The sequence below is a fragment of the Macrobrachium rosenbergii genome, chromosome 10 (genome assembly GCF_040412425.1).
Source record: "Macrobrachium rosenbergii isolate ZJJX-2024 chromosome 10, ASM4041242v1, whole genome shotgun sequence".
Lineage (NCBI taxonomy): Eukaryota > Metazoa > Arthropoda > Malacostraca > Decapoda > Palaemonidae > Macrobrachium > Macrobrachium rosenbergii.
In genome coordinates this window covers 16,862,915-16,882,552 of record NC_089750.1, presented here as the reverse complement: position 1 = coordinate 16,882,552, position 19,638 = coordinate 16,862,915, and the positions used below count along the sequence as shown (strand labels likewise).

Below are 19,638 nucleotides of genomic sequence, written 5' to 3'. Positions count from 1 at the left end.
ATAAATTATATATATATATATATATATATATATATATATATATATATATATATATATATATATATATATATATATATATATATATATATATATATATTTATACACATATATATATATATATATATATATATATATATATATATATATATATATATATATATATATATATATATATATATATATATATATATATATATATATATATTTTGATCAGTAATGAAGGATGAAAAAGAGAAAAAATGAACATAATAAAAATACAACGCACACAGTTAATCTTTGGACTATAAACTTTGTTTACCCTCCTAAAAAATATTAATATAGATATAGTAAGAAAATGACTGTCATATAGTTTAACCTTACCATATTTCAATTCTACATCGTCTTAGAAATAGATCGCAAGATTTTTCTTGAATGAGATAGATAACCTATATAAATCGACAAATACAAAAAGAAATCATGATAAAGTAGTTGATCACACTAAGGCTCCATTTCTTTACTGTCATAGGGTTAGAAATGGAGCCTCAGTGTGATCAACTACTTTAACATAATTTCTTTTTGTATTTGTCGATTTATATAGGTTATCTATCTCATTCAAGAACAAATCCTGCGATCCATTTCTAAGACGATATAGAATTAAAATATGGTAAGGTTAAACAATATGGTAGTGGTTTTCTTACTACCTCTCTGTTTTAGTATTTTTGGGGGGTAAAAAAAGTTTTAGTCCTGAGATTAACTGCGTGCGTTTGTATTTTTATGTTCATTATTTCTCTTGTTCATTCTTCAATACTCATCAACTTTTAAATTCATGAACAACACAACTGATGAATCAAAGACATTATACGAAAACTAAATTGATATTTATCGGTAAATATTTATCTGAGATATTTTCTTTCCGCACTAATGATGCAATTTTTCAAGCAGTGGTATAACCCTCACCAATCGCGTGTTACAGCACAGGTTCTCGTTCAGAAAACGACAGCTGCGAAGTAAGAGGGACCTACTTTCCCTAATTGCCTCAATGCGTTCTAGCTCCAGTCTATAAAAACAAATCCTTCGTAATACAAGAGCTACATTAAGTTCTCCTTTGGCCTGGTCGGTACCGTTTCTCGGCTAGCACACTGCAGGGCCCGAGTTCGAGTCTCCGGCCGGCCAATGAAGAATTAGAGGAATTTATTTCTGGTGATAGAAATTCATTTCTCGGTATAATGTGGTTCGGATTCAGCAATAAGCTGTAGCTCCCGTTGCTAGGTAACTAACTGGTTCTTAGCCACGTAAAATAAGTCTAATTGGTAATTCTAAGCCGGCTGTCCGCGGTGAGCTAGACTGTGGTAATTGGCGTTTTTCTATGTTATTTTACTTCCTTTACAAGAATTTAAAGTAATATTTTGTCGGCCGGTTTTAACTAAACTGTAATTGACCTTTGAAGACTACACGACTTGAATTACCTAACGCAGGGTAGGTCTAAGCCGGCATTCCGCGCCAAGCCCGCCTCTCCCCCACCTCCATAGCTAATACGGCAAAATTGTAACCAATAAACACCTCTAGGGTACGTTATGTTGGTATTTTTAGGGGTGTTTCCTGGTAACAATTTTGCCGTATTAGCTATAGAGGGGTGGGGGGATTGCCGCGGAATGCTGGCTTAGACCTACCTGCCTTAGGCAATTCAAGCCGCGTAGTCTTCAAAGGTCAGTGACAGCTTAGTTACAGCCGGCCGACAAAATATTACTTTAAATTCTTGTAAAGCAAGTAAAATAACATAGGAAAACGTCAATTGCCATAGTCTAGCTCACCGCTGACAGCCGGCTTAGAATTACCGTCTAATCCTTCGGGCCAGCCCTAGGAGAGCTGTTAATCAGCTCCTCAGTGGTCTGGTTAAACTAAGGTGTACTTAACTTTTTACTACCGAAGTATTACTCACCACGAACTTCTTCACAGTAATCACTTTTGCAGCGGGCTTCATAGGGTTATCGTTGACGTCACCAACTGTCACGGTAATCGTTGCAGTGGTGGTGAGGCCCTCAGCGTCTGCCATCACAAGCGGGACTAACCGCAGTGGAGAAGCCTCCCGGTCTAGAGGCTTCAGTGAAGTCACGACTACTATACCGCCCTTTTCGTGACCTCCTGAACGAACGTGAGAGGAAAAAAAATCTAGGTAACCTGGAACAGTCGAATTACTTGGAAATTTATTACTAGGGTTCATTTTATGTGATCCGTTTTGATGATGACTTTTCAGGTGAAGTCTGTGACAGGGTACTGGTATTTAAAATTATAAGAAGATACTAGGAATGAGCTGTAATAGTTATGTTTTTCTATAAAAATCTACTGAATAATTAGAGCTGTAATATATATTGTCATAAGCCACGTTATCCTGGCAAACATTTAAATGACAAATGAAAAGTAAACTAATGAAAAAAACTTTATATGATCGTCTAATGTAATCAGATAAATTACACTACAGAAAACATTGATTTTTATACAAACAGTCATGATCATTTTTCGACGCAGATTTGTTATCGATTTGTCATTCTGTATTTCCACTGTCTTTGTGGCAAAAACTTGAATTTTTGTAAAATAGCCCACTCAAGAATATATAAAAATATTCATGTGACAGATTTTTAACGTAAACTTTTAAATAAAAAGCTAAATAAAAGAAATAACTAATCATTCCTGTAACAAAATTTACTTACTATTATTAAATTTAACGGAGAAAGATTCCTTGATGTCCTTGGGAGAGTTTTTGTCAAGACTGACAGTGAAAGGTGGCCCGTGCCCCAAGGCCCAATCATCATCATCGTCTAGCTCCAAGCTAGCCACATGCATTGGACCGTTGCTGTTCTCGGGCACGAATATGGCGTCAGGGTTGGCCACACGAGGGGGATTGTCATTGATGTCTGTGACTGTGATGAGCACGGACGAAGTGGCAGTTAGAGGCGGCTGGCCTTCGTCCACTGCCAAGATCCTCACCAGATGGAGCGCTGACTTCTCGCGGTCTAGCGGCCTTCTCAGACGGACCGCTCCCTTGTTGTCGACTGCAAACTGCCGGCCAGGGTCGCTGGTGGTGTCTACCGTGTAGTGAATGTTACCTGCGAGCCCCTTCGGAATGTAGAAGAATCAGGCATTCACATGTGTCAAGACTAAACTTGATGACACAGTGATATGCGGTAACATTAGCAGCAACAGCAAGGCAAACAGTAGGGACTTTATTTGATGTCATTTGATGTCACACTTTCTTGACTTTTTCACATGTATTCTTAGTTATAGAAATATTTGTATATTTAGATAATTTTTAATTAAAGTCAATTTTCTTTCGAAATAACAGTAATTACATGACTATAATATATATATATATATATATATATATATATATATATATATATATATATATATATATATATATATATATATATATATATATATATATGTGTGTATGTTTGTATGTATGCATGCATGCACACCCACAACCAACCAACAATATGGTGATAAATTAGACAGTATGTACCTTTAGTGGAGCAGAATGTCCTAGGAAATGGTGTGAGAAAAATCATATAGAAAAATTTTATTGAAGAAAAATAAAAAGGGAAGTGAACATACACACACACACACACACACACACACACACACACGCGCGCATACAAAACAATGCCAGACTTTAACTAGAAAATGGTGGGTAGATTTGCATTTATTTCTTGTTAAAAAAATGGACAGGAGTGAAAGAAAGAATATTGCTTGATTTACGATATAATAGAGAACCGCAGCTATGGAACAAAAAGGGGTGGAGAGAGAGAGAGAGAGAGAGAGAGAGAGAGAGAGAGAGAGAGAGAGAGAGAGAGATTTAATGTCCGACATCATTTCAGTCATAAACTAGCCTTTATCACCTGGGACTTTATTAAAAGACAAACCAAGGAGCCAGAAAATAAATGAAAATTAGTATTCTGAAATAGGAAGTCTTAACGCTGCAAACCGTGTTATTGCAAAGATTTCTCTCTCTCTCTCTCTCTCTCTCTCTCTCTCTCTCTCTCTCTCTCTCTCTCTCTCTCAGTCTCTCTCTCTTTCTTTCATGCTTTCTTGGAAAAAACCTAAGTGTTCTAGTTTTCAAATATTACAAAGAATTAACTTTATTCTCTAATATATTATCACTTCAATATTTTTTCTTGATCCTTCCAAAGAAATTCAGTAACTCTCTACTAATGTCAACAACCTTTTGCACACGTATATTCATGTAATCAGAATAACAAAACAATAGTGTAAAGCGTATTAAGATAATTTTCAAAATAATAAGAGAGATCTATTCAAGCCTTACCTTGTCTGCATCAGAAGCCGAGAGCGTCGTCAGAGACAAGCCCGCCGGGGTGTCCTCCGGAAGCGTCAGATTGATGTGGCGGGTCGAAAAACGGGGAGGATTGTCGTTGTCGTCGACGACCTCCACGATCACCCACGTCTCTGCTCGGTGGGCGTCGTCGTCCCATCCTTTCTCACCCTAATGCAGGGTGTATTTTAAGCGAGCATTATTTTTTTTTTTTTGCTGCGCCTCAAAATGTATGTATGGTTTTGTATGTATGTATATGTATGTATATATATATATATATATATATATATATATATATATATATATATATATATATATATATATATAAATTTACATATATATATACATATAAATATATATATATATATATATATATATATATATATAGATAGATGGATAGATAGATAGATAGATATATGTAGAATCTACTGGTCACTTTTACCAGATACATATGTAATTGTAATAGCCACAATGTCCTCTTAACTTCTCGAATTCTTCGTGCTTTTTTGGGTGTGCTTGTCACTACAAAGCCATAAGATTCAAGTGCCAGAAATTGAAGTGGCTGTGTTGTCCGGTCGCATGGAAACAACCCCGTGTCACCATAATCACAAGGAGGTCAGGTTGCCGACCTGGCTACGTGACCTCCTTGAGATTATGGTGACACGGGTTCTAAACCCGACCGAACATCACGGCCAGTTCAATTTTTGCACTTGGATCTCACGGCTTTGTAGTGACAAGCATACCCAAAAAAGCATCGAATAATTCGAGAAGTTAAGAGGGCATTGTCATATTATTACACATTACACACACACACACACACACACACATATATATATATATATATATATATATATATATATATATATATATATATATATATATATATATATATATATATATTTGATTTTAAATCACGAAAAGGTAGAAACTTGATGATTATACGAGCAAAGTTACAGCCACGAAGGAATGAGAGAAACGATGAGATGCTAAGTACCATGTCTTGGTAATAAGACAAAGTACTTAGCATCTCATTGTTTCACTCTTTCATAGTGACTGTAACTTTGTTGTATGATATATATATATATATATATATATATATATATATATATATATATATATATATATATATATATATATATATATATATATACATATACATATATATATATATATATATATATATATATATATATATATATATATATATATATATATATATGTGTGTGTGTATATGTGTATAGTATATAGTATATACAGATGCAAATTTGGATAGGGATGTAGCTTTCACTCTCCAAAAGAAAGCTTTAACAATAAAAAAAGTCATGGTAAGTCATTCACTTGATAAATAAGGATATTTTATTTTTTACGTTTTTCTACATTACCCCAAAAAATATATAGTGAATATCCTACTAGCTTCCCCTAACCATTCCTCATAGAAAATGAAAAATAAATGAGATAGTACAGTCAACTTTTGTTGAATACGCAAGTGATTAGGTTATTAACAGCTAGGTAATTTCGTATCTACTATGCCGAGAATAACATTTTTAGAATTACTGAACATAGAATTATGTACATTGGTTCCTAATTATAAAGGGAAATAAAATGCAACGTCTTTTTTGTCATGTAAATAAGATATATGCTTGAAATTCATATTAGTTCCAAGTTTAAGGGAGGATATTCAGCATCAGCTGAAATTTAGATTGATTATTAATACAATAATAATAACATTAATTATAATATTTCAGCTTACCCATACATATTTTTTTCCAACAGTAATAAACTCATCGTTCTGAATTGCGGTCATGATTTCAAACATTAACCTCTGAACAAATAGCCCCCTTATAAACATGTAAAGGAAAAATATTTGGTGGCTTCTGTGCGATATATACCGAATCTTTGGTGGGATATGTTGTGTCGCAACCTTTGTCAGGTAGGGGTATAATAATAATAATAATAATAATAATAATAATAATAATAATAATAATAATAATAATAATAATGATAATGATAATGATAATAATATGAAGAAGAAAGACCTCGTTATAATCATGGTTCACCGAAAGTAGTACTACTACTACTACTACTACTACTACTACTACTACTACTACTACCACCACCACTACTACTACTACTACTACTACTACTACTAATAATAATAATAATAATAATAATAATAATAATAATAATAATAATAATATAATAATAATAATATGAAGAGGAAGAAAGACCTTGTTATAATCATGGTTCATCGAAAGGACTACTACTACTACTACTACTACTACTACTACTACTACTACTACTACTACTACTACTACTATTAATAATAATAATAATAATAATAATAATAATAATAATAATAATAATAATAATAATAATAATAATAATAATAGTCAGCTATTAATGATGTTAAGAAATGTTTATTGCAGCTCCAACACAATGAAAGCTTACCATCGGTATCATTACGAATCTTACCTTATCTGTAACTTGCACCTTGAACTTGAACCCTCGCCTCTGCTTGGGATCTTCGAAATCGAGTTTCCTCAGGATCTGCAAAGCCCCGCTGCCATCTCCCACGGGCACGACGTGAAACCTCTCCCAGCCGTATCCACTTCCGGGAACGATCCGGAAGGCGAAATCGTTGGTGATATCCGGGTCTTCTACGGTCAGCAGGGCCAAGGTCGTGTTCAACGGCACCGTCTCGTGAATGGTCAAGAGCCACTCGGAACGGGAGAACCTTGGTGGTACATCGTTCTGGTCGCCGATGGACACCACCACTGTTCCCGTCCCTGTTTCAGTGAAAATGAGAGATAACGGTTATGATTTTAATTTATATGTATGTGTATACAGTATGTTACAGTAAGACTGTGAAACCAAGGATTTCACGAAATCCCTAAAATTTTCAGGGAATTCGTGAAATCACCAATTCAATTAGGAACATTTGATCCCCGAGGGGCTAGTACTCAACACGGCGAAGCACTGTAGATGAATCAATATTTCGCCGTGTTTAGTACTAGCCTCTCGGGGATCAAATGTCCTGAAGTGAATTGTTGATTTCACGAATTACCTGAAAATTTTAGGGAATTCGTGAAATCCCATTTCACAGTCTTACTGTAATATATACACACACACACACACACACACACACACACACACACACACACTATATATATATATATATATATATATATATATATATATATATATATATATATATATATATATATATATATAATAAATGATATATATACATATGTGTGTGTGTATATATATATATATATATATTTATTTTCATATATATATATATATAAATCTGTTCTTTTTAGGATATATATATATATATATATATATATATATATATATATATATTGTGAAACGTCCCGTATATATATATATATATATATATACACTATATATCACCATTTTGGGTTTATGTATGAACAGAGAAGAACTTATAATTGGTTGTTACTTTTTCTGAAGATTAATGTGAAAGGCTGTCTCATGGTAAGATAATGTAGACCGTGGTGGTTTTGTAAAGATAAATAATTGCTTAGTTCAAAGAGCTTAAATACTTAATTTTTTCGTCGCATCAGGGAGTCAAATTCACTAATCAAATAGAGCTTCATAATAAAATTAAGAAATGAATAATCAAAACTGTATGATTTCCACGAGGCCCTCTAATTTACCATCAGTTTTAAGAATACTTAATAAAGACATCTTTCGTAAAATATCATCATTTTGATGTCTAACAAATAGGTTGCATTAAATATTTTTTGGTAAAAACGGACTCTCCTGCGATACATTTTAAGTTCGTCGTCACATTTCAAATCGGATTAACTCCCACAACTTCACAGTTCTCGCTCAGTGTCCCTCTAAGTACATCTCAACGTCTTGACTTAAATTAAAGTTGCTACCGCTGAAAAATGTGTCATTTTCTTTAATGATAATTCTCAAAGCTGGATTTGGTATCTAGGAAACTCGAATGCTTAGTGGGAATCATGTTGCGTAAGATGATGAAATCAGGCATATGATTTGGGAATTTTTCATTTGAAATTCATTTGATTTTCTTGGTAATTAGAACCGTACGACTTCACAGAATAGTAGCAGAAATTTAAGAAATTAATATTCATCATTCGGACCTCCTCGATAAATGGTACAATGCCTTGAAAAAAAATAACTTTTAGCCTTATTAACATCAGTAAATATTGTGCTGTTAATTCTTCGCTTTTGACAGAATATCGCTTCTAGGTTATTCTCCATGTTACAAGTTATGATTATCACTACATTGCTTGTAATCTACAAGAATTGTGAAAAATGGAGAAAACTGGAGAGACCCTTTATTATATTGATTACTTTAAATTGCTTTGGTTATACCAACGAAGATAGGAGTAATAAATCTAGATGAGAAAATATCAGTGCGAGTTATCGCGGTGCTTTATGTGGGCAATGCAGGAATTCTGAGAAGAATGACTCTACGGAACAATAAATAGCTGAGAAGATAAGAAGAGTTATGGGTAAGAAACATTTCATAATGTATCAAATGTGAGAAAAGGTAACTAAATGTGAGAAAAGGTAACTAAAGAAACAACAAAACTTGATTATATAAAAAACAATGATTCATCGATTCCTTCTACTTACCCTTGAGTCCTCCTCCGTCAGCTGCTACCACCTGGATGGCATAAAACGGTGTTCTCTCTCTGTCTAAGCAACACTGTGCTGTAAATAATCTGAGAAAAATAAAGACAACGCTTATTAGGACTTTTTATATATTTCATCATTATACCAAATGTCATAGCATAAAAAAATATATATCCATTATCATGCTGGTCAGTATATAAGAAGATAGCAGTCTTTGTTGTTCTTGTACTGTTATGTATGTAAGTGAAAAATAAAATTATTACCCTCCTTGTTTGAGGCGTACTTGACATCTATCTAGAAGCAAAGAAGCTTAAGAAATAGTTGACTAAATAAAGCGAAAATTCAGAGCCTAAGGTGTCATAGTTGAAAGTTCTGAAATTAAGAGCTGCACAAGACAAGAAACACTTCATCTCCCATCTTTGAATCTAACGACATTATTCAATTGTGAAATCCGTGGAATGTCGCATCCAAGAAACAGCTTCTTATCAGGATCATGTAAACAAAATAAAAACGTACAATGGTTATGATCTCTTAGAAAAATCGCATATCATGCAATTCAAGAATAATCCGCTGGTTTATTTTCATATTAAGGATTCATTAGTTTAAATGGGAAAGTCAAGTATTCCTGAGAGCGGCGGGTGGAGCACGCCGGATGAATTCCCATTGAATTCTAAAATCTGCGTCTGAATACGTTAATATGTTTACGCCAACTCGACCCCCCGCCATTAATAAGCTCCAACACAGCATAATCATTCGAGTTGAAAACCACTTCCTCATTACCTCGGGCAAATGAGGCGGAAGAATGATGCTGCATTAAAATCTCAACGGACTTATTGCAATGTTTGCCTGGCCTGGCTTCATGCCTGAGTCATTCACGACCCTACTTACCTGCCACTTTGCGACTCTATGTTGAAAATGTGCTGACCCGAGTGTTCGTCTATGACGTTCTTCTCCACGAAATACGACAGGACGGCGTTGGTCCCTTCCTCCGGGTCGTCGTTGTCAAGGGCTGTCACTCGCAGGATTTCCACTCCTGAAAAGGGAAGAAAAATATGCGAGGGGTGAAGGATATTGGCTCATTATAGCGATGATAAAAATTAAGGAAAATCTTATACCATACTTTGCATTGCTTCCATTAAATAAACAAGTAAAGTTACTTTTGCAGGCTATTGAAAGAAACAAAAACACACATAGGGAATTTCTAGTTTTTGTATCATCTCATGAGGAAATTCGCATGAGTATCACACAAATAATTGAGGCAATTAGTCATTACTGCAGTCATTAGTTTGGATCTACCGGCGTCAGTATCTCTGGCCGTTACATAGTAACTTCGGATGACAACTAGTAATTTCCAAAATAAAATCTCGGTTCTGACAAGGAATATTTTAATGATGTCTTCTTGAATCTGAGAGATGTTTTGTGCTATGCATTTCAGGCGTAATAAATAAAAACCTTTAATAGATATAAGTCACGATTTCAGTATCCTATTTTCAAATTCGCATATGGCTGATAAATAAAAGATGTGTATTGTAATATAAGTTAAAACATAAATTGTTATTGACACATGGATGAACTTACCCGTCCGAGAGTTCTCCATGACAGTGGCATTGATGGTGTCATGGGGAAAGTATGGTGAGTTGTCATTGATGTCCTTGACGTTGACATGGATAAGGGCCTGGGCTGTGTGGAGTCCGTCTGTGACAGTGACCCTTAGATGCCATCTCGGTCTGCCATCTGGGGCATCACGATTCAACGCCTGCAAAAAGATAAAATCATGTATACATATAATATATATATATATATATATATATATATATATATATATATATATATATATATATATATATATATATATATATATATATATACAGTATATATAGGGGTTCATTTAACAGTACCTCTTCCATCAACAGGGTACCTGAAATACACAAATGCAATTTGATTACAAACATTGATAATTGCTGAGAACATAGAACAAATCTAATTAAGATATCTCATCAATGACTTTTGTAATATATATTTTGAGTTGTAGACATATTATGGACACGCCGACCGACGATATATATATATATATATATATATATATATATATATATATATATATATATATATATATATATATATATATATATATATATATAGTGTGTGTGTGTATATATATATATGTGTATATATATATATATATATATATATATATATATATATATATATATATATATATATATATATATATATATATATATATATATATATATATATATATATATATATAAAGCGTGTCCATAATATCTCTACAACTCAAAATATATATTACAAAAGCCATTGATGAGATATCTTAATTAGATTTGTTCTACGTGCTCAGCAATTATCAGAGTTTGTAATCAAATTGCATTTGTGTATTTCACGGACCCTGTTGATGGAAGAGGTACTGCTAAATGAACCCTTAAAAAATGACTCCTCAAGAAAAGGCACAATGTGTGTCATGTTTTATCGAAACAAAATCGTGTACGCAGAATCAGCGAAACTGCAGAACTAAGTATGGAAGAGATCTACCATCAAGTCCGTCAATTCGTGCATGGCACAAGAAATTTATGGAGTAACGGACGTTGTTGGATAAAGGGAGGAGTGGACGACCAACAACATCTGAGGAAAACACCGATCGTGTAAGACAAGCCTTTGATCGTTCTCCTACGAAGTCCATCCGTACTGCTGCCAGGCACTTACAGCTACCACGTTCAACAGTGCACAAAGTCCTACACAAGAACTTGCGATTGTAAACTTACAAAGTGCAACTCATGCAGGCACGCAAGCCAAATGATAAACCAAGATGAAAAGCGTTTCCAGTTGACATGCTGGGGCGAGTTTCTGAGGAGAAAACGTTCCACAACCGAGTTTGTTTTAGTGATGAGGTAACCTTTCATGTTTCAGGGAAACTGAACACACGTAATGTGAGAGTCTGGGGATCAGAACATCCCATGTGACTATGGAACTTCACCGAGATAATCCAAAGGTGAATGTGTGGTGTGGGATCATGTGTAATCGAATCATTGGTCCATTATTCTTCACCAAGACATCAATTACTGTAGAGGTTTACCCCAACCTTTTGAATGAATATGTGGCACCACAACTAGATGACCTTCAACCAACCATCATTTTCCAGCAAGATGGTGCACCACCACATTGGGGACTGCATGTTCGTGGGTTACTAAATCAAGCATCTCCAGACCGGTGGATTGGAAGGGATGGCCCAATTCCCTGGCCACCTCGTTCACCAGATATCACTCCCCTGGACTTCTTTCTATGGGGTTATGTTAAAGATATTGTGTATCGAACAAAGATACAGGTCATCACTGATCTTAAGCAAAAGATCACTGATGACATTGCCACCACTGATGAGGCCATGCTATAGCAAACATAGCAAGAAATCGGGAATCGGCTTGATGTAGCTGGTGGTGCCCATATAGAGGTGTATTAAATGAGGCAAAAAAACTTCAATATCTACTCCTCATTTTGTTATAATTTTCATATATTTGTCTGTTCATTTACTTTTGTAATATATTTTTTTAAATTGTAAAGAGATTTTATGGACACCGTGTATGTATATATATACATTATATATATATATATATATATATATATATATATATATATATATATATATATATATATATATATATATATATATATATATATATATATAAAAATAAGTCTGCAAGATAAAGACGAAAGAAAAGAAGGGATGGTATAGTTTTATCGATCCATATGTAGCCATAAATGCACGATGAACCGTCTTTCGCACTGCCCTTCACTGAACCAGTGTGTTTTATCTGTAATTGTTTCTGCCCTGATAACCTTAGAAGTTGAGTCGAAGTTTCCTCTTAGACATCCGTTTTGTCTGAGTTTGTGGAAGAGTTTTTACTAAAGCCTGGCGGCCGGCAGTTTCATTATTGGAGGGAACTATCAGTGAAAGATTTATCGACCGTTGCGGGTAGTGCTTCATTTTACAAACTGGTGAATGTGTATGATAATTTTTTTTTTTTTAGTTATGTGAGTAGCGCTTCCTATGGTTAGCTAATTTTGCCAGTTCTTTCATTTAATAAAACTTGGAACCATCTAATTTATCTCGCAGTGTGCTTTTCTTGGATTCAAAAACTAGCAGTGTTCATTTCTGGTATTTAGTAGCAATAACGTTTTTTTTTTCTTTTACTTATCAGTATGCAGATTGATCAATCAGAATGATTTCATATCTTGATACATAAAATGTGAAAATGATTTTGGGACTAGCTTTTGAAGTAATCGCATCTACACTCAACATAAACATTTTAATCAACACTTCTTTTGCAAACAAAGGTCTTCAGAAAACACGCGTAATAATATGGAAGTAACCAGTCTACCGTTTGAGCTTGTTTAAAACACTGCGGGATCTACACGCCTCGTTTCACTTATTAACCGAGGCTATGTTCATTATTGCTTTTAGGTTTATTATTCGCCGTAAGAGATCACTGTTTTTTTTTATATATACTAAAACGCCTTGGGAACAGCTGTACAATTCTGAAAATAGCTGCATCAATGATAATCTACAAATAACCGTAAAAATCATAATTCATCTATAAATGACTTCAGATTTGTACATTTTTATTAAAAATCGTAATTCAAATAAATGTAAGATTTAGAACGACTTTAAGATTCTTCTAATCAAATACAAATTATAGCAAAATTTTATGCAATATTAATACTGAAGAGAGAAGAATGGTTAGAAGGGCAGAAAAGACATTTTACTAAATCAATCCGGATGATGAGGCTAACCTCTTTTGACAGAACATATTATCACCACCACAACAACAACAACAACAACTACTACTACTACTACTACTACTACTACTACTACTACTACTACTACTACTACTAATAATAATAATAATAATAATAATAATAATAATAATAATAATAATAATAATAATAATAATAATAATAATAATGCTTTTCCATTGACAAATACCACACAAATGAGGGCACGTACAGATCCACGGAAGATCTCCTCATGATATACTGCATTATGACGAAGGAATACAGATCACATTCCTATTTTTCTTCATTCACTCGGTCGCAAGCCATGAATAGGAGATCATTTTCGTCACGAATATCCTTCGAAACATGGTGCTTGCATGAGCACAGAGAGAGAGAGAGAGAGAGAGAGAGAGAGAGAGAGAGAGAGAGAGAGAGAGAGAGAGAAAGAGACTTACCAACTAAAGTTTAACAGAAACAAAATTTTTAAGAATTTTAAACACACACACACATTCGCTAGAGAATTATGTGAAACTATAACTACCGCGAGTTTATGAAGATAATCTAGGAAGAAGTGTGTAAACGCTAAATCTAGAATAAATGAAACAACAAACAAACCATCATACTTACTTTCAAAAGGTATAAATGTCCTGTGTTGTTTGTGATAGTAAATATGTCAGTGGATTCAGGTGAGTCCTCTATATGCAGGCTATATTGCAGTCGGTTCGTGTCACTGACATCACCATCGTTGGCTGCAACCTGGGATTTATGAAACAAACATCTGAATTTCGCTTTCCAAAAATTATACTAACTATTTCGAGCCTTTTTTTTCAAGCAGTGGTATAAATGAGTTCATAAAATAAGTTAGTACACACGAATTTGTATATATTTTTATCTTTAATTTCAAGAATAAGGTTTAAATTGAAATTAATGATTGTTGAATATTTTGATGCCACTGTAAGACAATTTCTGGAACAAAAGCTGGTACATATTTGCTTAAGAAATTTATTCATAAGGAAGTCAGAGTTGTTAAAATGTGAGGTTTCGGAGATTTAGAAGAATATGATAATGGTTTTAGATAAGGATGCATGAGAAAATAAGATAAGTTGGTTAAAACATTAATAAGATTTGATTATGGAAATTCGTAAAGACCTAATCCTGTTTGTTATCTAAATCCACAAGTAGACTTCAGTTAATGCAAAAGTGTCTAGCTGTTTATTGCTGTTAATCGGAGGCAACATGAAAATTTAAGCCACATTAGTATGGTAGTTTTCATATTTATATTTATTAAATTTGTTATAACTAGATATACTTCTATCAGAATGTATGAATCTATCTAAAGTTTTCGAGTATGTGCGTACGAAGTAATTAAATGAAATCCTAATACATGAAATTCCATCGTTCTGATGAATAGTTATTTAACAACTCGATACAATAAGTAATTAATATTCGCTTTTGACTTCAGGCACTTAATATTCTATATAGTAACAATTACTGGGGAAGGATAAGAAGCCTGTGATGTGCACGAAGTCATAGAAGAGGAAAGTAATCAAGTAAAACGAAAGAAAACAAGAGCCTTTAGAAATAGGATATTATCAGGGACAGGCTGTCACATAAAAACATTAGTGTGACTTATGGTCTGAAATTTTAAAGTTATTTCTCAATATTTACGAGTTTATCAGTCCTCTTGGCAGTTTGTCTTCAAATTGAACGTACATGTTTGTTTATTGTTTGTTTACATGCCTGTCAGCGCAAGTCTTTTAATGGGTGGTATCTTCCTTAGAAAAGAATTTACTCAGAACTCCTTTACTTACATTAGGATATATTCATGCAATTAATGGTTACATAAAGATAATCCAAAGAATAATTTCAATTGAATGTCTTCATATTCAGTTGAAACTCTTGGAATGATCTTTTTGTAATCATTGTTTATTGTATATAGAAATCCTGTTATGTAGAAAATTGAGTAATTCTTGTCTAAGAGAGATGCTACCATGTAGAGTACTGTCTACTGTCACGTTTGCAGGCCTTTTAACCCAAAACAAGCATAAATGCACACGTAATTTAAAGTAATTTAGGAATGGAATTATATCTAGGGTAGAGTAAAGTTGAGAAGGCAAAAGCAAAGCTGTCTTACCTGAAGGATAGGTTTCGGAAGATGACGATCATCCTCCTCTGTGATTTGGGTCTCGAACAGCGGCCGAGGAAAAGTCGGCGGAAGATCGTTCACGTCTCTGACCTTCACCACGACTTGAGCAAACGCTCGCTCTTCCCCGCATATCGCCCCTACTATCAACTCGTACTGTAGATGAATCGGGAGACAAAATATACATTGTCACCTGAAGTTGTGGAATGGAATAGAATATATATAGAGTTTAGGCCAAAGGCCGAGTACTGGGACCTATGAGGTCATTCAGCGCTGGAAAGGAAATTGAGAGTAGGTAGGTTTGAAAGGTGTAATAGCCTGTCCACACTAGCGGGCATGCCCGTCGGGCACTTCCGGCTCTTTATATTTTCTCTCGCTCCTGAAGCAGTGTTACCAGACAATCGCATCCCTTTGGCTCCATACTCGGTCGGTCAGTTTAGTGGAACGGGTTATGGGAACAGTGTTTGCCCGTCGGGCAGTGCTCGCTAGTGTGGACAGGGCTTAACACGAGGAAAACCTCAGTTGCACTGTGAAATAACTGTTAGGAGAGGGTGGATAGCAAGATGGAGGAAAGATAATATGAATGGTGGTACACTAAACGAAATGAGTGGGGTTGCAGCTAGGGCTCGAAAGGACGCTGCAAGAACCTTTAGTAATGCCTACAGTGCACCCCGTAAGGTTCACTGACGGCACCACTCCCTACGGGGACCTGAAGTTATGTTGTCCCTGATGTTCATAGTTATCGTGGAATTAATACCGTCCTCGTAAATCTTATAAACAAAACTGTGTGGATGCGTCTAGAGGAATGCCTACTGTAAAGAGACTATTAAATACACATCCTCCGTGTATATCAGATTTAATAAAACCCACAAAGCACGACAATGAAATTGATTTCCCTTTCCCTTAATTCTGCCTAGGAAGTGAGGTGCTCCCTTCGAAAGCTAGATAAAATGAATTTTTGTGTTCAAGAAAGGACCTGGTTTATGAAAGCAATTCTTGATCTGTTTGATGTTTAATTATGCGGGATGAGAATATCAACGAAAATTTTCCAGGGAAACGAGATCATTAGAGAGAAATAAATCACAAAATACTGCCACTTAAGTTCTCTGTCAAGTGAATCTTTCATGAATTCATTTAATAAATTATTTTAAACTTTCACTTTTACTTTTCACACCAAAGACCAAAATGAATTACCAAGTTACCGTCAGTTTTCCTCTCTTAGTTTATCTTTTTGGATATTAGATTAATTAATCAGCATATTAGTCTGTTGCTTTATTTAGAATTAGAACACTGACAATGATATGAAGGCTAGATATAAAATAATTTAAACTTTAAAAAACATATCAATAAGCCAAGAGCCTGTAATCAAACCGGAAGGCTGATCTAATTTCAACCATCAGTTCTATACTGATTAAATCACATACATCAGGGTAGTGCAATTTCATATATGTAAATACGAATATATATATATATATATATATATATATATATATATATATATATATATATATATATATATATATATATATATATATATATATATATATATATATATATATATATATATATATATATATATATATATATATATATATATATATATATATATATATATATATAATCATAAAAGAGGTTGAACCCAACTTACCGAATTCTTTGTTTCGTAGTCAAGAGGCGCCGCTAAGGTGAGATGACCAGAATGTGGATCAACCAAGAAAAGGCCATTTAAGCCTCCACTCACAATGCTGTAAAATACACTCTTAGCTGAAAAATAAAATTTAGAAAATACCAATGAGACTTATTTGAAATAAGTTTCTGAACAGAAATATAATAAATTAATTGTGACAGGGGGAAAAATCTAAACCATATTACTAACCATGATGGGAGAAAATCTCTGTTAACATTCAAAGTGTATTTGAATAAAATTAATACTTACTTAATTATGATCAAATAAAAAAAACCTAATTTTAATTTGTCTTAAATTTTGAAAAGCAAAAATTCAGCAGATGTAGTTAAGCATATTAAGAAAATATTCTGTTTTGGCACTCAAAATCTATTTGAATAAAAAATAATCACGTAATATGACAAAAAAAATAGAGAAAAGTGAACATTTGTGATTAAAGGAGATTTTCTTAACATCAACTTTTTTTTATTATAACTTCCTTTTACATCTCATGTAAGCAAACAAAGCCATGTATTAGGTCAAATATCCTACGAACAAAGTTGGGTCCAAACGAAAAACACAAAGGAACCCGGGTGAAAAATCGCATGCAAAGTTAAATGGTGCCGAATGAGATGCCTGCGCGAACCTTCAGTCTTATGGTTAAGGCCACGGGGAAGAAAGATGCGATGGGCCCTCGGAAATAGCATTATGCAAGTCAAGGGTGTAGGAAGGATCCCTCCAAGGAGATGGAAGAAAAGGAGAGGCTATTTCCGCTTTTATTTTTTTGTAGGCCCTTTTGCTACTGCTTCATATTAAACGCTCCATTTATTTTTCAAGAAAAATGTCAGCGAAAGATCGAAAACTTTTCAGATATGATAAAAATTTGTCATCACCGCTTTTAGCAATGTTGTTACCCTACTACTACTACTACTACTACTACTACTACTACTACTACTACTACTAGTTCCTCGTTGGACTGGTCGATACCGTTTTCGGCTAGCACTCTGCAGGGCCCGAGTTCTAATCTCCAGCCCTACTACTACCACTACTACTACTACTACTACTGGTCCCTCGTTGGACTGGTCGGTACCGTTCTCGGCTAGCACTCTGCAGGGCCCGAGTTCTAATCTCCGGCCGGCCAATGAAGAATTAGAGGAATTTATTTCTGGGGATAGAAATTCATTTCTCGGCACAGTGTGGTTCGGATTCCACAATAAGCTGTAGCTCCCGTTGCTAGATAACCAACTGGTTCTTAGACACGTAAAATAAGTCTAATCCTTCGGGCCAGCCCTAGGAGAGCTGTTAATCACCTCAGTGGTCTGGTTAAACTAAGGTATACTTAACTACTACTACACCTGCTGCTACAGATCAGATTACCATCATATTAATCATAAGATTTATTTCTGTGTATTTTCGTGATCGACGCAGGTTTTATTCAGTCGAATTTCCTACTAAATAAGGGGCAATGATCATAAGTGGAGAACGAATCTTTGGCAAGTGATGGGTAACCGTATGTCGTACAATTTAAGGTTACCAGCAGGTCACTGACATGTATTGAACCTTTTTTGATTTGTGTCCGGTGATTTGCCGACTTGTGTATATAACAAGTTTTACTGTGGTGTGGATACACACAAAGAGTGTATAATTATGTTTTTTTGATTGTTCATATTTTCTTCATTAGACGATGAAGTTAGTGGTAAAAGGTTAACTGGAAGACAGAACAGTCGTTGAAAGTTTTGGGTCCCTAGAAAGAGAGGGGGGCTAAGGACTAGAGAACATTTCTAGTTTTTAGTTATGTCATTTATACGAGCACATTTAATATGAATTAAGGGGAACAATAAAATAACAGGCGTAGAATAATTTGTTCAATTTCTGCAGATCTTAAAATATTATCTGGCGTTTTGTGTCAAATAATTATGAAATATACGGTGTTTTATATGCCTTTTCGCCGTCATTTTGTTTTATATTACATTTATATATAGTTCTCTTCATATAAAAATTTAATTAGGCGTCTGTGATAATAAAAAATGTACAAGCACATTGTTTCATTTTTATCTTTCTTAGGTTGCTTGTGGTATTCCAAGTTTTATGTTTAAAGTTTTT

At 34.2% G+C, this 19,638-nt stretch overlaps 1 protein-coding gene across 1 annotated transcript in view; it reads right to left on the bottom strand.

The window, feature by feature from the left end:
* LOC136842514 (putative neural-cadherin 2) overlaps nt 1-19,638 on the bottom strand; it is a 147,872-nt gene that overhangs the window by 32,797 nt on the left and 95,437 nt on the right. The window contains exons 4-13 of the mRNA XM_067109921.1: nt 17,521-17,636; nt 15,864-16,028; nt 14,357-14,485; nt 10,520-10,697; nt 9,830-9,974; nt 8,942-9,030; nt 6,779-7,092; nt 4,301-4,477; nt 2,688-3,093; nt 1,919-2,121 (exon numbers count right to left, since the gene is read on the bottom strand). Coding sequence (XP_066966022.1) covers nt 1,919-2,121; nt 2,688-3,093; nt 4,301-4,477; nt 6,779-7,092; nt 8,942-9,030; nt 9,830-9,974; nt 10,520-10,697; nt 14,357-14,485; nt 15,864-16,028; nt 17,521-17,636 — 1,922 coding nt within the window. The remainder of the gene's footprint in view (nt 1-1,918; nt 2,122-2,687; nt 3,094-4,300; nt 4,478-6,778; nt 7,093-8,941; nt 9,031-9,829; nt 9,975-10,519; nt 10,698-14,356; nt 14,486-15,863; nt 16,029-17,520; nt 17,637-19,638) is intronic.